Consider the following 25,157-nt stretch of genomic DNA (forward strand, 5'->3'; position numbering starts at 1 on the left):
AAACCAACATGAAGCTTGTAAACATTAAACACACTTTTTTCATTCATCAACTGCCTCTCTACTAACTTCAAACACATCCGGGTAACATCCCTCAAACCTTAAGTACACATTTTAGGCCTATGTCAGAATCAATTGAGGGTTTGGTGATGAATGGTGTGTGATGTACTGTATGAGATGATGGTGTTTATGACCACATCAAGGGGTGGTGATGTTGCACAACGGGTCAGTGCCACATTCTAAGTGACCAAGGGGACCCGGGTTCAAATGCAAAGCATGGCCATTTCCCAATCCAACCCCATCCCTCTCTCCCACTTGTCACTCTTCTCTGTCCCATCTGAATAATGGCGGAGAGTCCAAAAACTACATACTTAAAAGTAGAACAAAACTACATAAAACTACATCAAAAAACAGTTGAACCCAAGTCAAAACTCACTGAACACTGCTTCTCTAGGTGGCCTTATTTATCTCCCTCTATCTGCTGGGTGGCCTATATCTCCCCAAACACCAGAGGCACTGAGGATCCTATCTGAGCTTCTGAGGCGAGTGTGACGACAGTTTAATAAACTCTGGAAGGTTCCAAATCCGTCCTAAATAGACATCAAAAGACACCGGATCCTCTTCAAGCAGAGCCACTGCACTGTGTGACTAGTGAGAAGAGATACTCTTTCACAGCTTTGGCATCTTTCTCTCTCTCTGTCTCACTCACACACACACACACACACACACACACACACTGTTCTCACTCCTCCACCACCTCCTCTCAGCTCAGTATACAGTGGCAGTGATGATGTGATTCTGTGAGGGGTCTCACACGCACACACTCACGCTCACACACACACACACACACACACGCACACACACACACGCACAAAATTCCCCTCAGGAGCTCGATCGTCTACACCACAACAACCAAGCTTTGTTTAGCATCAGCACCGGCCAGCGTGGCGCTCTCCCTCAGCCGGGGCTTCTGTTTTACCTAATAATGCAGGAGTATCTGCTGAGTGTGTTTTCTCAATACTGGAAGCCTCAGCAGCATCACAGATGTAGAGAGAGGCAAGCTGAAGAGACCCGAGAGGAGGAGGGTGGAGGGCTGGGCTGGGCTGGGCTGAGTTAGACTGTGGGTCTATGTGTGGTCTCCGTGGTTAGGCACTGTATATGATACGTGAAGCTACTCACCAAAGGCCTCAAGCAGCATCACAGATGTGGTGAGAGACGAGCTGAGGGCTGGGAGGAGAGTGGGTTGAGATGGGATAGATTGGGGGACTATGTGTAGAATGTGATCTGAAGCTAGCATAGCACAAAAACCTACATACACACATTCCTACAAACACATACACATACACATACACATACACACACACACACACACAGAGAATCCTGTATAAGCGCATTGATCGAGGGGAAATACTGCATAAAATGTGGTAAACATGAAAGGTGGAGACCGGTTACAGCAGAAGGACATCGGTGAGAACAGAAGCGAAATGAGAAGTGAAGAGAAGAGAAGGAAAAAAGAGACGAGAGAGCTTCACCGAATAATTCAACTTCTATTCCACAGAACTGCTTTGATTCTATCATACTTTTAGTACCCCAAGCACAGCCATAATCTTAAGCTGTTTTGATGGTGAGGGACAGAGAGATTGAAAGGCAGAGGGGTAGAGAGAGACTGGGGGCCGGAGAAAGAGAAAGTAAGAAAAGCATAGACAGACAGAGAGAGAGAGAGAGAGAGGACAAGAGACAGCAAGAGAAAGACAAAACAAATCTTGAGAGACAGCTGCAGAAAGACAGAGACCCTGATGGAAGAGAGAAGGGGGAGAAAGGGAGAGCAAGAGTGAACTGGTGCAGGAGCCAGAGCAAAGATGGAGAGAATGAGCAGCACAGCAGTCCTGCAGAGAGGAATGCAGCTGTGAGACCAGCCAAACATCTGGAGCCATTAACTCCCACCTGCAGCTCCAGCGTTGGCTCTTTCAATCTTTCTCCCTCTTCCTCTCGCTCTCTTTCATTCAGTTTTATTCACTCTCTCCATCTCTCTGTCATTTTCTCTTGCACTAGCTTTCTCAATCTGACAAGCAGATTTAGAAGGTGAAGGACACAGAGTAAATCTTGAGAATTTGTTTAGCGAGAAACACTTTCCTTTTAAGAGTGCTATGACTTATGCTAATTGCATGTGCCTGACATAAATTAAGCATTAGCCATGGCCATTTGTATTGCTTAGTGTCTGTTAATAGTTTGGCAATGCTAACTAATTGCTTGACATTCTGTCAGGAATCCATTAAGCCAACCTAAAATGCTGCTAAGATATTAGTAATAAATGTTAGGTATTACTTATCATGACTAATTGTTATTTACTCATGTTAAGTAGCATCTCCCATCTACAGTATTCAGTGCTTCTGTTTGAAAGGCCTTAGTTACTAGGCCAAATAAGAGTGTGTGATTTTTAAAAAAAAGATACTTTGCTTTTGCATAAACATGTTTTGACAACAAGCTGATGCTTAATTGTTAATAAGTAATAATGTTGTACCAACACTTTCATCATTAAGCGTACGGCTACATCACAGCCTCTTTAAAGGCCTTTTGTTCCATATGACGGCTTAATAATGTGCTTTTAAGAAGTCAAATTCTCTCCCTAACTCACTCTCTCTCTCTCTCTCTCTCTCTCTCTCTCTCTCACACACACACACACTCTTTATTATCTCTCTTTGACCCTCCCTCTCTCTTCCTCTCTAATTCCATTTCTCCCTCCCCCCCACCCCCACCCATTGGAAGCGACTCTAAATTGGCTCTTGCTCTTTTACGGAACCAGGCAGCCCCACCACCATCCCCTGGCCCATCTCCCAGGCCTCAGCCACTACATCAGGCTCAACTCCACCACCACCACCACCACCACTAGCAGCAGCAGCAGCAGCAGCGGCAGCAGCTACAGCGGTACAGCAGCACAGTAGCACTTCTTCAGCCTTGATAGGCCTGACAGGAACCAGGAGCCAAGCCCGCTGGCCCACTCCAGTCCATGGCTCCCTATTAAGAAGCAATCTGGGACAAGTGATCGATAATTGCGCTCAAGTCTAGCCCATTTGGGCTCATTAATAATGGATTGGCCACTTACGTTCATTTAGACTCTTAATATACATTTGTTGGACAGGATCGCTGGTGTTTGCAGGAGAGAATGTCTTTAATGTGCTTTACACCATTAGCACATACTGTGCGACTTAACTGAATGCACTTGGCAAGGCGCTGTGAATTTCTTTTCTACAAGGGGGATGCATATGGGATTTTCTTTCTAGACTGCTGATGCAATGCCATTTGTTTTGAAGAGGTAACGCTAGACTCGTTTTCGACTGACGCAATGAAAGTATGTATCAAACATTGAGAGTAGTGTTCACTTTTATCCTCGTCAAAAATTCAATGGAGTCTTCCTACCGTGCATCTTTAATTAGGCAACATTGAAAGACAGTAGTGTGTTTGCACAGAGCTAAGCCTTAATTAATTTGAGACTTTGGCTGTGAGGTACTGTAATTCTGTAGCACAGTGCGCCGAGATTGCTTGATCAAATACATTGTGTCATACATGATATACCGTGTACAACTAGCAATATTGTTCCTGTAATCACAGTGATGCTCAGCAAAAGAAAACCCTACATCAAAACACTTTATCTCCTTTAGTCTTGAGTAAGATTTGCGTACTCAGAGGGAAAATGCATCTTGGTGGGTGGCACATATTTAATTGCGTTTTAGTCATTTTCACGGCATATGGAAGAACATAAAACATTTTTCAACACGGAGGCTCAGTTAATAAAACATCTGCTTCAGAATTCCACTCGGGTCCCCCCCCCCCCTCCCTTTTTTGCATTCTGTTCGAGGACTCACTGAATTTTCATGTGTCGTCATTCAGTGAAACGAACAACGACCTTGTACAGTATCACTCCAATTCACCAGTGAGAGCTTATGCTAACATCACATTCATGAGCATGCAGTATATGCCTTTTATGGAGGAAAAACAGTGATTAATCAAAATACACATACGAATATGAAGGCAGACTATTCCTCGACTGTGAATATTTAACAGCAACATGAACAGACTGGCATGATGTTTTCCAATTTTACGTGCAAATTTGCTCTGCCGAATGAAGCCCATTAATTGTACATCATACATCATGTTCACAGGCTTCGGCATATCCTTAACAGTCAAATCACTTCGCTCCACCGCATTTCACCTGACGTCCCTCAAAAGTCTGTGAATAATTGCTTGTATTAAATGATATTGGTCACGATCGCGTATTTTCACAGGTCGTTTGGCAATATAGGGAACTGCTTGGATATATTTGGACTCCGATAACACAGCTCTTCTTTCGACATAATTTACCTCTTAAAAATATGGCTATACAAGATAAGTGCATGGCATTTCATTCCGTTCGACCCGTCAACGCAACAGCTACGGACAGCTAGTGTGTTAAATCTCTGGGCAAATGGTATTTACTCTGTCAGCACCAAGCTGAAGGGGTAGTTTTCCGCAGCCATTACATGGTAAGAGCATGGCACTTCACTCCACTGGCCTGGAAAACAGGCAGGCCGGGCAGGGTGCGAGCAGCCATGGCAGATGCCGTTCTCAGTCAGGACTCAGCCAATTTCAGTACCTCATCACTTTATCACGGCTGAGATGAAGCTAATAGAGGAGGTGCGCTAGCAGAGTAGTTAGCGCTGCATATGACACTGAGCACATGCGAAATGGAGGACACACACACACACACACACACACACACACACACAAAACACACACATCTAAGAGCCTCTGGGCTCTCCAGGGACGCAGCGAGCAGGCGACCTGCAGCGAGTACATCAGGGACCCCTACTACACCACACCTGCCTTAATGATTTCACACCTTGGGCCTGAAGACGGGGCTTAGTTAATCAGCTAAAGATGTGTCACACGAGAGTCAGGTATAAACAAACAGCTGTGTGTGTGGGAGTCGCAGAGGCACTACTGTAGACAGTCGCCACATTCTAGGCAATATGCAACAAGGGCAGAACCCAGAGATGAGTCACGGGCCCTGAGTATACTTTCAAGGTTACACAGCATAAAAGAATGAGGATAGGATGTATGGTCTGTGTGTGTGCGTGGTGGTGGTAGTGGTGGTGGTTGGGGGGGGGGGGGTCTCTATTCTATATCCGCAATCACATGACCAGCCGCTCCCATTCGCTGGCTGACAGCAGACATTCACTCAGTGACTAGCCCTGAATTATTCACGAGAGGAAAAAGTCAGAGATAAACCTCAAGTAAAATTGCCTCCCCTTTATTTCCCATTGTGAAGTGCATTAAAGTAATGGTCCTCTCCAAACGGGAGGGAGAATAGGGAGGATTGGGCGCATATTATCACCAGGGTTCCCTATTACTGGAGCCATTCACTGCCACACACAAACACACCCATACAGAAAAATCCACACACACACATCCACACGTGCGCGCGCACACACACACATACACACACACACACACACACACACACACACACCAGTAGATGCTACATAACCTTAACCGCGTTGCCGGTGGTCAATCCATTTTCGCTGTGGAGGTGCTTGCGGTTCACTGACGTGACTGTTCGGTAAACGGGCCTTGGCAACGCTTGAGCAAGCAGAAAAGCCCTGGCTGCCGACTGGAGGCGAAGGGTTATTACGCCAAAGAATACATGTGGCTTTTAATGTGAAAGGGACTGCGGGGCTCGCAGGTTTTTGCGAGAGGTCGGCGTTGCATGATGATAAATCCACCCATTGTTTCCCAGTGCATGAAATCATCTGTGCTTTCTGGTTTTCTGAGCTAATTGTGTCAACACACAAACAACAGGAACTGGTGGTGTTTTTGCGCCCAGTGTTAGAACAATAAAAACTAGATCTTGGTTCATGATTTTTACGGTTCCAATGCACAGAGGGACAAAGGCAGAAGATGGCAGGCACACTTCTGTTTATCCACGACCACCAAATGAGCTGGAAGGTGATGATTTTGTCCTGCACCTTTAAAGAAATGTGCAGCGAAGCTCAACGAACGAGTGAAAGGCGCAGATACAATTGAAAAGAGCGGATGTGGCTCTGACAAAGACTGACAAAGAAAGGCAAAGGCAAAGACTGTTGGCGTACACAGACACACACACACACACACACACACACACACACACTACACAATACAAATGGATTTCTAAATGTGTAGCATCTGGAGACTAGAAAGAGTGCTTCTGCTTCTGCTGCCGTTGCCGTTACGTAAGAGTCTAGAGTGAACACGCCGGGGGAAGTAAAGGAGCTAAAGGAGCTGCCACGCTGCTCGCTGGAAACTGATTGACAAGCCACGAGGGCCACACAGGCCTATAACTCACCTGCCGCAGAGCATTACACCTGAGCACACCAGAGTAGGGGCCCTGGCAGTTGGGAAGGAGTTGGTGTGGGGGTGAGTTGTGTCGAAAGCACCAATGATCCCCTTGTTGGAGGGGGGGGGGGGGGGGGGGGGGGGGTTTCCATGGACACTTGGCTATAGGGATGGACGATCCATGGCTACTGCCTTTGCTAGCCTCGCTAAACAAATTTACCCAAGGACTCTTCGGAGAATGCAAATGCCAAAGTCGGCAGAAAAACGATAGTCTCCATTATCACTTTTTCCCGTCTTTGACCTTCAAGGGGTGAAGAAAGCGATCCCCGCCCCCACCCCCCACCCTCCCATCCCATCCCGTGCCGTCCCGGTCCTCCTTAAACTCCTGCAAATCAGCCCTTCTGTGATCCCATCAAGCATGAAAACATTCCCCCTCCTCTGGTCTGGGGCTTTTAAACCCTTTCTCCTCTCCCAGGAAAAGTGCTGCGTGGACGAAACCAGCGCCGCGGCCACAGCGGAACAGCGGAGCATTACCCAACGCCGGCGCGGCATCAAATGGCTTCGGACTTGACAAGGAAGTCCATTAACGGCTTGGCCTGGCAAACTGGCTTACAGCACAAATGGATCATACTACACACACATAAGAGCACACACTCACGCACGCACACGCACACACACACATGCTCACACTGCCAACACTGCAACAAGTTAATGCCTTGTAAATCACATGTCTGTGTGAACTATTCACAACACACACACCATAGCAGGGTGCAATGTGCACTATTTAAACTGGCCCGTTTCCTTTGAGAAACTGAAGAGCAGGCTACATTCATCAGCGTGAGCCAGGCTCGCTCTCTCTCCAGCACATCCTCTTCATGCACAAGGTGTTATTTTTATACACAGCGCACCGTTAGCCACTCCACACATGAAAGTGAAATCAGCATTCACAGGAGGTGTTTGTTCGCTTCCTGCAGGCTTGCCAGTGTAGATAGACAGACACAGAGACAGACAAGACACACTCACACACACACACGCACGCATGCACGCACACACAGACACTTCTGCTGTTACAAGATGTTCTGAGCTGCGGCAGTGTCCCCTGAGAGCTCGGTGAAATAGGCTCCTCCAGTAGTGCTGGACAACACCTGAAACCCGTTCCGATACCCTTCACTTTACAACCCGCCGTGGCTGTGTTCTCATTGTCATTCTGCACGCTACACTTGTCCTACAGGCCCCCTTTTTTTCTCATTTGAGGCTCAAATAACCAGGATTTAATGGCGTCTAGGCAGACAGCCAGATAGTCAAATGTTGTGTGATTCAGGAGGGTGGGGGAGGTGGAGGTGGGGGGGGATGGAGAGGCTTGCGTTTCAAAGGCAATTCACAATGACAAATGACAAAAGTTTCAAACAAAGTGTGCGGCGGATTGAAAAGCGCTCATTAGGAGGGTGGCGCGTCTCCGCCGCCGTCATGCAAATCCGCGCCTGATCAGTCAAAGTGACACGCAAACAACAAACGTGCTCAGAGTAGCGCACGGAACCACAGGTGAGATCCCCCTTCAGGAGCTCGCTAAAAGGCAGATGAAAGGCGCGTTTTTCCCCCTCTCTCTTCTCTACACATGGCACTGAGGAGGGAGGGAGCGAGAGAGAGAGAGATAAAGAGAGAAGAAGAAGAAGAAGAAGAAAAATGAGGCTAATCCTTTAACGTGACTCATTCACTAAGCTCAAAGATCCACAAATGCAGTAATGCATTAGGCATTAGCAGGTCGTGGAGGGGGCCACATCACTCTCTTAGTCAATATTAGCCGAATCAGAATATGACACTCCATGCAAGGTAGCCAACACGTCCACTCCACTATGACAGAAATCCATTTGCCCACTGCAGAAACTAAATGTGCTGTGAAGCTCATAACATCGGAGGCACATCCAACAATTGCTCTGATGTCTATCTGGATGTGTGTCTGTGTCTGACAAGATAGGCTTCTAAATGGCAAATAACTAATTTGGTTCCGTAAAGGTTAGCTGCCCTGGACCCTCACTAGCACGCACTGTATCAATTCTCTTTCAAAAGTGGTTCTGATATGCTGTTCCCTCTCTCTCTTTCTCTCGCTCTCTCTCTCTTTCTCTCTCTCTTTCACAACTAAACCTGTCAAAAATAATTACAGGATGAGCATTCAAATGCAACCAGGGCCTCTGTTTTCTGTCTCTCCAGCACAGCACCCTGCTGTATGCTGAGGAGACAGACAAAGCAAATACTGAGGGCTCATAGGGGGGGTATTTAAAAAGCCCTCATATATGTTTGTATTTAGATATCTGGATATTCTTGGGATATGTCAATGTTACACAAAAGGAAAATAGAGGGAGTGAGGGAGGGAGAGAGAGAGAGAATGAGTAGAGTGGTAGACATGATGAAAAGAGAGAGGAAGATAGATAAATGGAGAGAGCGGTCTTCCGCGCAGTTTTTGGAACGTGAGATGGTGTGCCGGGCAAGTGAGAAAAAGAAAAAAAGGGGGGGGTGGGGGGGGACCCTGGCTCATTTAGTTTCACAGCACAAACCTCAGGCTTCTAATACTTTAAAACCTGCCAGCTCCCAGAGTGTTGCTCGCTGAAGTGGCTGACAGCACGCAGAAGGCATAAATTGTTGAGCATGTTTCGCTATTCCTCCGGCTCAACAAGCCCCTGTAGCTCCCAGCTAGCCTGGATGGGGTGTGGGGGGCAGTTGCCAGTGGGGGAGGGGGGTGTTTGTGGTGGTGAAAGGCCACATGATCAGAGGATGTTGGTGGAAAGGTTTAAGAGATACACGCACCCAGAGGTCAGGGTCTGAGGAGTCTCTGAGTTTGTGTTTTTTTTCCTGTGTGTGTGTGTGTGTGTGTGTGTGTGTGTGTGTGTGTGTGTTTATGTGTGTGTGGTGGGGGGGGCATACCAAAAGGCTCAGAGTGGGGGGCCAGGGCAACTCTTGGCTCATCTACGGCTTCATCACACACATACACATGATGGATGGATCTAAGGATTATCTGCCTGTTATATGTGCCAATTAAGCCAGTAACTCTGGCCATGGTGGATGAGGCGTCACTGATCTGACGCTAAGATGCAAGGGATGGAGATATATGTGTGTGTGTGTATGTGTGTGTGCGTGTCTGTGTGTATGTCTGTGTGCATGGTGGTGGTGTTCAATCAGAGGTGGAATGTTAATAACCCTGCGAGACTGAGCAACTGTTGAGCGAATCTGTTATTTTAATCTTCACAGTACAGCATAGTGGGAAAAAGAAGACAATCAAATGACATGCGTAACGTCAAAGGATGCATTTCCCTCAGCCTAATGGGGATGCTATGCAAATTGACCCACAAATGCAAACTGGCTGGGAGCTGACGCAAACAAGCTCGTACAGGATGTTCCTTGGGCATTTCCATGGTGCCATCGAGTGCTATTGAGCACCAAGATCTGGCATTACAGGCATAACAAGGAAAAGCCGCCCTCTGCCTTACCTGCAACTGGCTCAGTAGCTGTAGATACAGTTGCATTTCATTAAGAGAATCAATTTTCATCTACGTCAATTAGGCTGAGCGTCAATACACCGTAGACACTTAAACACAATCCAATATCCAGCCCCTCTGGATGCAGAATTGCTTTACCATACTCACAAAAGGCACACATACCCTCTTCTACTAGTCTACATTTCTAGCCTCTCAGCAATTGCCTTGGCATTGCTTATCAAACGAAAAGTGTTGTAATCAAAAACAACCACAAACAAAAACCGAGCACAAAAATAAGAAAGAGAAAAAACTATTTCCATACAAAACGAAAAGACAAGAACTGGAATTAAACAGGATGGGGCTCAGGCATTGACACAGGGAATCTCTCGTACACCCTGCCTCCCCTGCACCCCCACTTTCCCCTCTTCTCCCTTAAATCAAACACAGTGACAGGGCTTTGGCATGACCTTGTCCACAGATGGCCAGTCCTCCTGGGTACTGCAGTACTTAACTGGGTCAGGACCGAGCTCAGATGTGGGGGGACTGAGCCTAGTGGGGCTCCGCAGCTCCCTCCCTGGGTCCCAGCAGACCAGCACCAGAACGGGTGTCTGCCGGCTGCCTGGCCATCACCCCCCTGTCTACAGCCCAACTCTCTCTCTCTCTCTCTCTATGGGAATCTTCCGGAGGCCTCCACCACTTGTAATAGTAATGCAGTGTGGATTCAGACAGATGTGTTTGGGGGGGGCGGGGTGCACACTCACTCACACACCCCTAAATTATATATACTTACGGTTTACTGTGGGCCTCCAGAACAGTGGGCTGTCCCCGACTCGTCTGCAGATGACGGGGCTCAAATCTTCCCAAAGCCCTTTACTGTGGAGTGGAGAAGTACCAGGAAGCAGCAGGCTTAATCTTACATTAGCCAGTACCACTCCTCTCCCCCTACACTGTCTGAGACGCGAAGGGAGGGGGGCCGCAGAGAGGAGAGTCGGGGAACGGGAAGAAGGGACGAACGCAACAAAAAGTATCAATCAGCGTGCGGTGAAGTATAAACCCAAGCAGTCGGTGGAAGGTCTGCATGCTAAAGCACCACCAGCGGTCATATTTGCTCTTATAAATAATACATTGTTCTCTCCCATTCTGTTTGCAGCCCCTGAAATTGCCTCCCACACAAGGCTGCGAGAAGAAGTACCACACAGACTTGAAAGGCAAGGAGCGGAGAAACAAAGGCGGGTGAGCAGGAGGGGAGAAAAAAAAGATTCTATTTTGCAGATCATCATGAGAACGCGAGCCAGGGGACTTGTGAGCACAAAGGCTTCACACAATTTGTCTGCGCCGTGACGCGGAAGAGCTCAAGCAGCTGGTGAGCACAGAGTGTGTGTGTGTGTGTGTGTGTGTGTGTGTGTGTGTATGTGTGTGTGTGTGTGGGGGGGGGGGGTGCTGGGTTTGGGGGCGACCGGGGGTGAAACAGACTGGGAACAGAAGAGGGGGGAATCCACACTTTTGGGGACCAGACAGCAGAGAGCAGAGAGAGGCTGTCTGGGATTGCAAGTAACAGTCATCAAAACAAAAAAACCTTTTTTCAGTGGTAGTGGTGAATTCCAGTGGGGGGGGGGGGACATTATCATCAAGGACATTATCCCTACATCCTGACCCAGGGCATGGAGAGAGGGACAGTGGCACTCACAATATCGCTTTATGGGCCTTAAGAAACCTGTAGAAACCTGGTGAGCTCCATGCTGTTTAATAGCTAAGCTGGCTGGCAGGCTGTTCATGGGTAAGTTAATAATATATCACTGGACGACCGCACACGGGTTAGAGAGTAGGTGTTGGTGTTCTGGTGGTGCGTTACAAGTCAAATAGAGAGAGAGAGAGAGAACTCGAAGTCGAGGCTTTTTTTTTCATCAATGATTTTGGACTGCACCAAAGATTTCTTGGCAGGAACCTGCACTAGCCAGATGGCCCGTGGCTGCTAACTTCCAACACTGAAAATCTGTGCAGTTACAGAGAGAGGAGGAAAAACTGCACTATTGCCGATACTATTGAATTAACATTTCTAGTGCTACGATAGCTACAACTGACATTACTACTACCACATTTCATTAAACTCAATCACTGCCACTACTATAAACTAGTGGCAAAACAACTGTGCAAATATATACGAAAGTACTACTGTCTGCTCCAACAACAAAAATAGCTTCCACTCATACTACTACATTGTAACCACAACAACAATAACAGCCTAGAGTGCCTTGCGTGTCTTGGCTGTTAATGTACTCATATTTTATTAACTTCGTTCAACTGAATTAGTAACTTTATCCTCTGGCCATTACTGCGTGGAAGAACAACATATCAACCAATTTTCAAATCAAATCAACAGTGTAAGTATAACTGGAAATTCCAAGAAGATGTCCAGCTGAAGGAATTACAGAAAGAGTATCATCATTCAGAGAACAGCATACATTCAAAGCACATCACTCAACTCTATAGCTGGAGTACCTCAAAAAGCTGCACCAAAACCTATGGGTTAAACCTTAAGATGGGCTAAGCATTTCACTTAACAATGGCATTTCAGAAAACTGCACTGCTGAAGCTCTAGCCCTCCACAAATGGCGTCAGTCCCACGAGATCCCCTGTCTGTGGACATACGGCGGACAATTAAAGGTGATATGCTTTATTGCCACCATAAAGCTGTGTTTTGGTAATAAGTTACTTGGTATTCGGGAGCATTATCCTCTATGGGGTTCAAGAGCCGCAGGTTCAATGAAAAAGGATCCAAGCTAATGTGACAGGAGAATTCTGCGAGCTGCTCCCTTTCTGGAGGTAGGCAGGAATGAGCACAGTGCTGTTAAAAGGTACAAGAAAACAATTTCCTTAAGCTTTAGCTAGACTTTGCACAGCTCAAGGCTTCAATTGTGTTGACAACACATTTCTGACGTCTGGAAATGCAATCGAGCAGTGATCCATCAGTCCAATAAGGAGCAGGTTTTTTGGGGGGGTAGATGGGGCGGGAGCGAGGGTGGGGGCGGGGTGGGGTGGGGTGCGGTGGGTGGGAGAGAAAATTCACTCAGCTTGACGCGCTGCACTAACCTTCCAGGCAAGCACACGCGGAAGCACAAACACAAGCACCAGCCGAGCCGGGGCAGAGCACTGGCAGGATTTCCATTTTCTGACTTATTAATTCTCTGCCATTATAAATCCGCCTAAATTTGACGTGAAGCATGTCATGTTCATTAGAGAGCGCGGCGCGTCCCCTCAGGACGACATTGAGTAATGAGTGCGTCGCTCACGGCGCCTAATGTGGCCGGCATGGTAATGCCGAAAACAACACACAATTGATTACAGTTACTCTGCTGTGCATCTACTTCAGGCCGGCTTTTCTGATTTTCGGAAAAAGTCATTTCCCGCCTTAATAGCCACACGCTAGTTAATGCCAGGCACCTCTCCACCTTTGTTGCGCCTCCCTCCTCCACAGACAAGAAAACAAGTTTAGCCATAAATAGCAAGGGCTGAAAACATGGTTTGTGTTCTAAGGCACAACGATGGGAGAGCTCTATACGGGCATATGACACACTCGCATTGAGAAACAAGTTTTTTTTGTTTGTTTTCTCAACAATTGGAAGACTGGCATTCCTCTACAGCTTCCCCAAGGCTTTCTCGGGGCTATAAAAGGGCAAGGTCCAACACACTGCACCTTGCTTTGCTGTCTCTCTCGCTCTCTCTCTGCTACTACCAATGCCGTGAGACTTTTTATCTCACAGCCGTCCTACCTCCCTTTCCTCTTAAAAACAGTAGGCATGCGTTTGCCATATATTCAAGCACAGACTAGAAATTGAAACATAAAAAGGCACAATGCTTTTTGCCCTTATTTTCTTCGAAAATATGTTGAAGCGGACTATGTTTAAAGAAGTCACAGAGGGTATTCAGGGAGGCCGTGTTGGCAAGCCCTCCTGTTGGCCAGAGGCTTTTGCATGAGGGTTGTAAAGACAATCTTGGAGTGCAGGGCCATTGTAATACCTGAATAGGACCCTTTTAGAATTGAGGAGGACCATAAAACTTGCATGGTGAAAAAAAGAAAACACTCTCCAATGAGAGGCCTCGCAGAACAACAACAAAACAGACTGACACCAAGGCAAGTCAGAACACTCCCCGAGTACCAGAACATTCTTCGAAAAACTTGTTGCTGAAAAAACAGTCTGCTGAACTCCACTTGCACCATACTGATATGGTAGTCTACAGAGTTGGCACTACAGTCAGGTATGCTAATAGGATTACCTAGTTTCATGTTCACATATTGAGGGGGGAGGGGGGGAGGTATACTCAAATATGCTTGAACAAACATAATAAACTGATGTGTCGCTATTATGGAAGTAAACTCTACCACTGAAATTTAAATAGCTATAAGCCCCCCGTTTATTACCCCTGCAAGTGAACCGCAACGCACAAACAAACCACAACCTAATCCACAATTCAAATACTTCCATACAATGCATTAAAATGATAGTTAAATGCAAAGATTTATATGTAAATCTGAACCAACACCACCTTACCACACCATATCATGGACTTCTATGTGATAGCGCATGCGTGCCTGCTTGCCTGTGTGAGTGTGAGTGAGTTCTTGAGTGAGTGAGAGAGAGACAAAGGAATCATGACTCATCTGCCTTGGAGTGATGTAGTCTATGCTCATTTTTCCCAGCAAACTCTGTCAATGTCTCTCACTGTCTCTTTTTGCCAGAAAGTACACTCACTACACCAGATTCAAACCTGGCTATCTATACTGGGAACGTCTCACTGCAAATAACACCCCGCCATTTGATAATAAGGAGGATCTATTTCAACCACAGCTACATTCAGTGAATGGCACATTTTTCTTTCAGTGTCTGGCCTTTTCTCCAGGTGTTGCTTTTCACGGTATAAGTCAGTGGTGGGAGATGATATCAAGGCCATTGTAGCCTTTAACGTTACTCACTGTCTGCGTGGGCCGGTCCCGTCGCCCAACCAAGCAACAACAGCAGCAGTAGCGGGAGCAGCAAGGTGGGCCGCCTGGCCAGGGGCGCAGGCTGTCTGTGGCGCGGAACCATGGTGTGTGGTTGGCACTCGCTCCGTGGATCCCAAAGCTCCTGCTCGATGCCTGTGGGCTCACTCAATCATAGGGTGATACCTAGAGAGAAAGGAGTGGGGAAACAATAAGCATTGCTTTAAAAAGGACAACTTCTCCTTCATTCAAGAATATATTTAAATATATATATATATCCTATATATATATATATATATATATATATAATTTTCATTTTACACCTTACACCATTTGTTTTCGAAAATGGACAAAAATGTTCATACTTTGTTCGGCGGTAGACTGATGATTTTATGTATAATTTTCATTTTACACCTTTCACTTTCACCATTTGTTTTCGAAAATGGACAAAAAATGTTCCTACTTTGTTCAGGGAGACCGATGCGACAATTTGATTGTAAACGATTGTGTATCCTATTTTAGCAGGATAATATAGCAATTAGGCTACATTACGGCAATGGCCTTGCAAAGATTGTTTTGAAAACGTAATCTCTCTAATTTAATCTTATGCGTGTTAAAATGTTTGAATGGAGACATGAAGCGCATCCGTTACAAAAAAAAAAAAAACACAATAGCCTACATGCAAAATGTGTATTTCTTGATCAGATTACCCTTCGCCAACGTATCAGTACCTACACGAGGCTAGCATGAACAGAAAACATAGCCTCTTAATGTTAACTTAGTCATCCTATCAGTAACAGCAGCACAGTAAGATAAGCCTACAAAGAAATAAGATAATAGCATAATTAACTTGGGTTACTGAAAAGGGTGTCAGGAGGGCTCAAATGTGAAGCAGGCCTGCTAACGTTAGAAGAGGCAAGGATATCATTCACCCCCAGCTACCTTGCTAAGACCAAACCAATAGGCTAATGGTGAATTAAATTCAAATTGAGCACAGCACAGTCGAAATAACTTCTGAGGAACAATTTCGTCGCGTTTACCACAGATTAAATCGAACGATGGCACAGATGACAGAATGATGTTTTCTTGTCCTGAAATGGAACAGCCTCTAACTAACATCAACCTCACAACATTCATGCAAATTCTGCCTTCCCTGCATACAACTGCATTTTACCGTGGCAGTTCGAATCGAATTTAGCGCGGCAGATCTCATGTCTATCGGGTCACACACTCAGCCTCTGTGGCCCCATGCCAGTTTGGTAACAGTAATACACTTAGCCTGCAAGCAATGGGCAATGCCATATTCCCACACCAATTATCTAAATAAAACAAACGTATGTTGTGTGCACTCACGTTTATTTGTTTTTGACCAGGACATAGACTAATCTGAATCTCCTAAATGTTCTGCACTGGTTACATTGACTCATATGACGTCACTGACAGATGCATAGGCCCCCACCCCCTCCCTCCCAAATAATAATAATAATTAAAAAAAAACACAATGATGTAATTCAATTCATTAAGTAAAGTGCTACTTTCAGATCAAAACAAAACAATAAGAGAAGCAGAAATTGATCCCCTGAGGTTCCCACACTTGGTTACATCCATGGTTACATCAATAGAACCTTGAACTTTTACCCATAACCCCCAGTGCATGCAGACAACTAGTGAGACAAACCTGTTCCCCAGAGACCTGCTATAGTTAATATGCTAATAGCCAGTTAGGTAAAAGGCCTCCCCAGAGACCGCCCAGTCCCCTGACTGTCGTATCATTAAGACAGTCACAGAGGCACATTGCTGATGATTAAGATGACGCCTGTTCTTATTAACCAAGATTGCTCATTGCCTGAGAGCCTTACCAAAGTCTCTGTGTAATTAATCATGCCGCGTGCTATGGAGAAAGACATCTGTTTCCTGAGACACAGACACAGTTTGGGCTGAGAGGGAGCCTAGAGACAAACACACATGGATCCACACGAGCAGCTGCCAGTTCTCTCTCGCATTCGCCACACACTCAGCGCCTGCCTGCCGCACATCCAGAGAGACATAGGGCCTTTTCGCCTGCAATAGAGTCACCTCACCACTCAGGGGAGAGACTACAACTCCCAGAAGGCCTTGTGCTAAAGTAACAAGCACCTTCCCGCCTGCGCAGCACGAGGGCCCGGGCGGCGGGCAGGCAGGCGTAGCCAAATGTCAGGGCATTTTGTTGGCTCCTCAAATGGCCGCTCTCCAGAGACTGGGCTCGCTTGACTGCGGCTGGTAGAGGGAAATGACTCCTGCTTCAGCGCTCTCAATTCGTCCCAGGTTATTATGGAAAATCATGCACCTGGAACAGAGGGCCGCACCTGCCGCCTTCACTGATTCCTCATCAGGCCTGCCAGCACAAAGGCAGGGCGGGGCCGATCACAGAACAGACCCAGGAGCTCCCTTCTGCCTCAGTACACTCACAAATTACAGAGGACCGGGGCAGTGTGGTGCGGTGCGGTGCGGGCCACCACATGATTTTATTCTTATTATTATGTTTTTATTTATTTATTTTTGTTGTACTTGCTATTGGAGTTTCTGCCTCCATTTTCCCAGAAGGTGTGAGTTTTTCCATTTACATTCCTCATTTCGGTACGGTAATGGAGATGTTTACGGGCACATATCAACTCAAACAGAGAAAAAGGGTTTTGTTCCCCATCTAGATAAGGTACACCAGTCAATACTTTAAAAAAAAAAAATGTGTTCATGATTAAGTGAAAAGATCAGATCTTATTCGGAAAGTGCAGGGGAATTGTGCAGTGCAACAACAATACAAAAACAATAACACATCTTCCCTCTGTGTAAAACATATGTACTCCTGATGGAACAGAGTAGCATAAAGTCCCTGGGCAGGTACTTCAGAGCTCAGAGAACAAATGGAAGTTTTAAAGTGGTGATGAGCACAGAAGGAATTGCTCCAGCGTGCTGTTCTCGCGCTGTAAGAACTTGAAACGGAGAGCGGTGGAAAATGAAACAAAGAATGCCGTTTAAAAAAAACAAAAAACAAAAAATTCTCTGTGCATCTACAGCTGTACATCCTCCCTAATGTCTCTTGACAACGGTGTGTCACTGAGGAAGACAACAGGAGACGCACGTGTACAAGAAGAAAACACTCAGCAGTTAAGGCTTCAATTTGCTCTTCATCATCAGCTCCATCAGCATAACATCAAGCTCAGCTCTCTCTCTCTCTCTCTCTCTCTAGGCTTTGCCTGACTCACGCTATTGGCCTGTACTGTCCACTAATGGCACTATGAATGAAAATGCCTTCCTGAAATTCCTCTTTTTATAGTGTCATGCTTTCTTTGCAATAGCTATGTGGTAAATTAGGTTTTATCACAATGCAGCGTCAACTAAGGCTATGAGCAGCAGCATACAGCAACTGCGTAAACCCATTGAACAGATGCAAGCTGTTACAGATCTGACAATGCGACTGTTGATGGAATAAACACAAGGTCACATGGTCTGGTGCAACCTTTTCATACCAGTCTGGTAGGATAAGCACACTTTGTTCATACAGCACTCTGGACAATAATCCCAGACAGAAGGCTGTCAACAGGATGTTTGAGGGAATTAGAGGCTTTGAAGGAGATGATACCCCTCACCCGGCCACAACCCCACTCCCACATATACCCTGTTTGGGCCAACACAAAAGCGCACTCACTTTTTACTACTTTCTAGATTTGATGTATAATCTTGCATAATCCTGTAATAGAGTGATTGCTACATGTCTAGTGCCAACCTTGTTTTTTAGAGTGAAATGGAGGGGTGGGGTGGGGGGTGGTTGGGGTTAGAACAGGCCAGAGATGTCAACAATATGCCACAATAAAATTAACCATACTGATTCTGTCTGATACTGTCTGATGCAGTAAATTCTTTTAACACACTGGGAACAAGACACTGGTCAAACCCCCATTGAATTGGAATTAATATCTAATTTATTAATTTCATAAACACTCACCAGGTGTTGTCTGTTGTTGTTTAATACTTGGCCACTGATAGCCTGAGACATATTCAATTAAGTAAATGAAATAATACATCAGATATGAGGGGATGGGGGAGCCTCAAAAGCACCTTTATGAAAGTGACTATTCCATCCTGTCAATATTATTTAAAAGGCTATCATTATTATTCATTCTATTCAAATCCCTGAAAACGGGGTTAATGCGGATATCAGGAATTATTATCTTACATGGCTTAAGGCAAATTGAATGAAACATTTACCTGGAGTGGGGGGTGAAATCTCAGAGATACTAAAAAAAGGCCCACTCAAAGCTCTCTCAGCTCAAACGTTTTCTCCCACTTTCTCTTTCTCTCTCACTCTATCGTCCTGTCATATGGGCAAATAGATGACCTCTGAGGATGACCAAACTATGACATTCAGAGGCAAAAGGGAACAAGAATGGTCTGCAGAGAAAAGCTGACAAGGAAGATGATAAAATACATATATATAAGATCAACAGTTTCCATTCATAAGCCCACACTGAATAATGCATATTCGATCTCAGTTTTTTAGTGGCATTGCACATTCATTACCCTATGGTGGGTGACAGACATAAATTACAAATCCACACACACGCCATATGCCACCCTGACGGAGCTCGTAGCTCTTGACTTCTGCTACCATTTTGGGTCTGTGCGAAGTTAAACTGTGTCTAAGCACATCAACCACGCGTGCATCAACACCCGGGTGGCACCCTGGCTGTGCTTTGGGCCTATTAGCGCAGAGATTCTCCATTGGAGCAGGGGGATGGAGGGGTGGGGTGGGTGGTTGGTGGGCAACTGGAGTAAGAGAGAGAGTGTCAGAGTCAAAGTCAAACGTGTTTACGGACAGCGACTCTTCTGCCGACTGTGTTGTTGCCGCTGCTGCTGCTGCTGCCGGAGTGCTATCTTCTCCCAGCAGACGCGGTGCGCAGAGGCAGATCGTTTCCTCCTGGAGGAGGTAACCTCCCGGGGCTCGGCTCATGTAGTTATCTGCTCCCTCATCCCCAGCGTCCCTGGAGGAAGGAGATGCAGGACAAACCCCCTCACAGGGGGAGGGGAGATCTGTGTGTGTGTGTGTGTGTGTGTGTGCGTGAGTGTGTAAATCTGTGTGTGCACTATGTTCTTGTGTTGTGTTTGTGTGTGTGGTGGTGGTGGTGGTGGGGGGGGGGCTTTAAGTATGTACGACTGTGTAGGGGACGGAGTGTGTGTGTTTGTGTGTGTGTCAAACAGTGGGGGGACAAGGACATGTGAGCCTATACACTTGTGTGTATTTGTGCATATACATGTGTGCGTATGTGTGTGTTAGTGGGGTGGGAGGTTAGGCAGGGAGGGGCTGAGCCATCATCGCATCCTTGGTCTGTTCCCTGCCGCACGGCGCCCCACCACTAAATTCCATTTAGAGGCGCGCCACACATCAGGCCAGGTGACAGCGGGACGCTGCCGCGGCGACAGCTCGATGGGATCCCTGTCTGCTCTCATGGGCCTCGCCGTCCGCCGGCGCTATCTGTACATGTTGTGACACCGACACGCTAACAAACACTAATGTCAGCCACCTCAGCGCTTTGGTCGGGGGGGGGGGGGGGGGGGGGGGGGGGGGGGGGGGCGAGCACCGGAGGCCGGCCGGGGTCTAAGAGCTGACAAGCTGAAGAATCGACTCTGATTATCCCTCGGCCACTCCGAACAAGACATGTCCGCAGGCCAAGGCAGACCGGCGAGGAACAGTGAGGAAAAGCATTCATCAGATGAAGTCATATCTTGTGGGGGACGCCATTGTGGGGGCTGCTTCAGAGATTCTGTCTGTAGAGAGGTCTGGTCAATGGGACTGAAGAACATCACAAAGCCCCAAGGACAACGCACCTCATTATAAAACATGAGCACTGGAGGGGGGGTGGGGGGTAGTTAGGATTATACGCCTATGGCAGCAGACATAGAGGTGAGAATCAGATGTTGACCTTGACGTGATTTAAGGGCCCCGGACCAAGCGCAAGCCACATTCATCTTCAAAGGTTTAAAAGGAGCTTTTAACTCACTCTTTTGAACAAGGAAAGGAATCTCAGGCCTGATGATAAACCGCATATTTCTGACTGCATTCTGCTCAGGTCTCTCTCCCTCGCTCGCTTTTTTTAAAACAAGAAGCCACTGTGGTATGATAGCGCCAGCTGGATTATAGTGTATGTCCATGGGGAAGCGTGAGAGCAAGGCTCACTTAAGCACTTCCAATTCCCGCAGTGGCTAATTACCCCAGTGGTAGTGATGAAAGTGGTGTGTATGTGTGTATATATAATATGTGTGTGTGTGTGTGTGTGTGTATGTGTGTATATATATATATGTGTGTGTGTGTGTGTGTGTGTGTTCGTAGTGTGTAAGGTTGGCGGCGGTGGTGGTGGTGGTGGTGGTGGTGGACTTGATGATAGCAGCCCCAAGAGTTACCTAAAATATTACAGGCGCAAAGCGAGCGTCCCCACAGGACATGCTATCGCAACACGCGCTGCTGAACGGTCATAAAAGATTTATGAAATAACTTTGCCCCCAAGTGCAAAGTATCAGCACTGGAGTTAATGGTGCGATTATACTAATAAGGGCAAAAAGGGGAGAGAAAAGGAGAGAGCAAGGGGTGGTGTGTGTGTGAGTGTGTGTGTGTGGGGGGGTGAGGCCCCAACACACGATGACCGAGGACTACAGAGCAGAGAGAAGGGGGGGAAGTCAGGGGGAAAAAAAGAGGGAAGTCACGAGGGGGATGTGGGGGTTGGGGTTGGGGGGTTGGGGGGGGCGCACAGCGGGACATCATTAAGGCCCCACAGGTGATCCGCTCTACGCCATTGCCACTGATCCGGCTATCCACTTCCTCTATTGTCTGAGCTGTCACAGCTGGTTGCGTGACTGGTTTGATCTCTTCCTTTTCATGGAGTCCAGCTGGGCAGCACCACACTGGATCAATATCTCTCTTAGCAATCCCTATGCACCCAGCCCTCCTCCTGTCCTCCTGCTAACACACAGGGGAGCGCTAAGGTATGACAAGGACTTGCTCGGCAAAGGAGATTCTGTCTTGTTAAAGCCTCACCAACAGTAAAGGTAACATCTCATCAAATGGCTTTAAGAGCGAGCATATACTGTAGCTTAGCTAGTGCTCCCACGGCATCAGCACTGTGTTTCAGTCTTTTGTTTGGTCCAAAGCAATTTGACCTTGACATCACAACACACACACACACACACACACACACACACACACACACACACAAACACATACAAAACACATTCATTCAGCTAGTGACCAAACCTTTTGTGGACGTATCGTTTGACCAACGTGACCAACGCCTGCACGCCGGGTCTGTCACTCACGATGTACTCCACGGCTGCCTCTGCGTGTTAGTGGGAGAGAACCCTGAACTCTGACATTTCAGCGGCTCCCATCACTGTCATTTTAAATCCTATCACAACAGGTCTGTTCCTCATATGAGCTAAGGGACTTGGGGACCGTGTGTTTGATAATGCATAATAGCAGCCATTAAATCAACAAGGTTTGGTGATTTATTTTTTTTTACGCCATTATGCAGCTTCAGGTTCTTATTTACGGTCACCAGCCGAAATCAGCAATAACATGTTTTGCAGGCGTTTGTTTGGTGGTAAACATTTGCTTAAGAAACTAATTAGCAGCAATTAATCACTAGTTCAGCCTCTGCAGTGGCTTACTGGCATGTTTTCCTGTCATGTACCTTGTCAGTCCAATACGATGGCTGCTACTTCACTGATGATAATATCTTTTTCAAGAGAAAAAAAAAGGTGCTCTAATAATCTTGCAGCAAAGGCAAGTGCATAAATATTTAAATAACCCACTAGAAATTGAAGGTGGGGGATAATTTATCAGGAATCAAATGCAAGGGCTGGAAAAAATAGGTAATGGAGAGTGCAAAGTAGCTGTCAGGCAAGTAATGAGCAAAATTAAACAAGGGAAAATGATCCACGGAGCCCCAGCTCTGTCAGCATGGGATTGCTTCACAGTGCCATGACACGACACCATTTTGGCACGCGGAGTGGGTCACGGCAATGAGAACAAGCAAATGAGAGACGGCTCACACACACACACATCACACACACAAGTCTTCGCATTTCATTCATCGCCAAACAGAGTGGCAGACTGCTTTATTGAGCCAATACACATGTATCAGTTGTGCTCTCGTAAAGCTGCCTAGCTTCTCAAAGCATGCCAGGAGTTAAAGCCTGATTTACACCAGCACACACAATAATGAGTTAATGATTAGCCAAGGGTGACCCATCATTTTGTACTTATGCTAGCCAAGGTGCAACTCAGACCCTGCGTTGATATACTATGCCTTATCCATGCAGTTCTCCCACAGCCGATTGAGTCTGTAACTCTGGGAGCTACATAAATTACATGCAACAACCCGATTTATAATCATCTCACGAGGATTACTCAAAGTCTACCAGTTTCCTCTGTTCAGACAACACAAATCACACGCTGAGCGCTGAGCGCTGGTGTGACACAATATTAACAGGAATGTTAAATGTTTTTGCGGAGGACTTTCTCGAGTGCTGCACATCTTTCATTTCATCGTCGACTCGGCGTCCATACTGGCAGTTGTGCTGAGCCAGACTGTGTATAATGGGCTGCCTACACACACACACACACACACACACACACACACACACACACACACACACACACACACACACACACACACACACACACACACACACACACACACACACACACACACACACACACACACACACATACACACACACACACACACACACACACACACACACACCAGATACCCACATTACTGAGGACACTCACATGGATAACTGATTGTGCACCAGAGTGGACAAATAAGGATTTCTGTTGACGCCTAAAACCATCCCATTTCCTCCAACCATCTTGGCTCCTATGGTCCAGCGGTTAGGGAAATTACGGGATCGGGGCATGGGGGAGTTTTTCGGTTCCAAACGGGATATTCTCTTGTCCCCATGGGAAACGACACCAAACTTCAATTACACTGGTGAAGTGTGTGTGGCAGAACTGCCAGTGACCCCTTTACTGACCTTCTCCATTGCTCGATGTGGGGACAGAAAACTTGGTGCGGTCCAAACTGAGAAAGTTGAGCCCTGCACAAACCCAGCACAGCACAGCGTACTGTTGTTGTCTTTTTTTTTTATAGCTTTCTACAAGCCTGTGGTCCTTGTTTGCATTAGTATAAATGTAAAGTCATTTTAAGCCCACAACACACACACAATGGAAACAGTGCACATCAAATACTTATTCGCGTTCGGTCTACAGTGCAAACCCGAGTCATGCAATTCCCCACAGAAGAAAATACTCCATATGGCCGAGACTGAGGAGACCAGAGAAAGAGAAAACAGGAAACAGAAGGGCCCTTTCTTCCTGATCGTTAATGCGTTTATTCAGTGAGGAAGGGGTCACAGCATTGATTATTGGACGGCCATAATATTTAATTTCATTGACCACACTTACGGAGGTCCTTTGAGAGCTTAATTTTATATGATGTGTGTTCATCTGATGATTCTGACAGCCCCCATTAATTAAATGGCCAAGATCAATGTCCCAAAGTGATTGGAAAATCAAATGCCCCTTTTTGAGCTTAAGCATTATGGGCTCCCTGCTGCTCTCCCGTGATGTGTTTGTCCCTTAACATTTATCACTGAGGTCATTTCCTTTTAAAATCCTCCTCATGCGTTTGTGTAGTCACTCCAAAACGGACTTCTTTCATTGGTTTAGAAGGCTGGCAAATAGGCTCGCTTACCAACAAAACGACAACCGCAGAGGAGTCTAGATTGTTTACACTGCCATCAACATAACAATGTAATCAATTTGTATAGCTGCTGTAAATCCTCTGGCCTAGCATGCTCCATTGGCCACTGCGAGTCTCGCTTAAACACCCGCGGTGGGTGAGAAATTATTGTCAGGTGAGGGGAGAAAGAGACATCCCTAATGGCCGTTGTCGTCTGCTTGTGCTGATTGTCAAGTGCTTGTCTCCTTGTGTTTCTCCTTCTAACAGCCTAAACAGTAAATCACAGCAGAGGAATCTCTTGCACCCACTTTGTATTTGTGATTTTATATTCAGTGTTGAGTAGCTTTGAACGGACAAAATGATTCTCACCTTGCGGGTAAGAACCGCATTATATTAAATCACACAAGGCAAACAATGATTCACATTCCTGATCACTGATAATCTGAACAATCGCGCTTCTTTTTACAGTCATATGGAACAAAACAAAACAATGACATAATCATATTCACAAATATTTGGTTTGGTACAAAATAGCTCTGCTAATGGGTCCAAAAGATATAGCTTGTGAGTCACTGGCCACTGTTCAGA

The 25,157-nt window shown here is 46.4% G+C and overlaps 1 protein-coding gene across 9 annotated transcripts in view; it reads right to left on the reverse strand.

Moving 5' to 3' along the window:
• ptprfa (protein tyrosine phosphatase receptor type Fa) overlaps nucleotides 1-25,157 on the reverse strand; it is a 210,905-nt gene that overhangs the window by 133,739 nt on the left and 52,009 nt on the right. For all 9 annotated transcript variants that reach the window (XM_062556610.1, XM_062556618.1, XM_062556617.1 and 6 more), the window contains exon 2: nucleotides 14,788-14,979. In XM_062556610.1, coding sequence (XP_062412594.1) covers nucleotides 14,788-14,899 — 112 coding nt within the window. In that variant the 5' untranslated portion in view covers nucleotides 14,900-14,979. The remainder of the gene's footprint in view (nucleotides 1-14,787; nucleotides 14,980-25,157) is intronic.

This window comes from Sardina pilchardus, chromosome 15 (assembly GCF_963854185.1).
Source record: "Sardina pilchardus chromosome 15, fSarPil1.1, whole genome shotgun sequence".
Lineage (NCBI taxonomy): Eukaryota > Metazoa > Chordata > Actinopteri > Clupeiformes > Clupeidae > Sardina > Sardina pilchardus.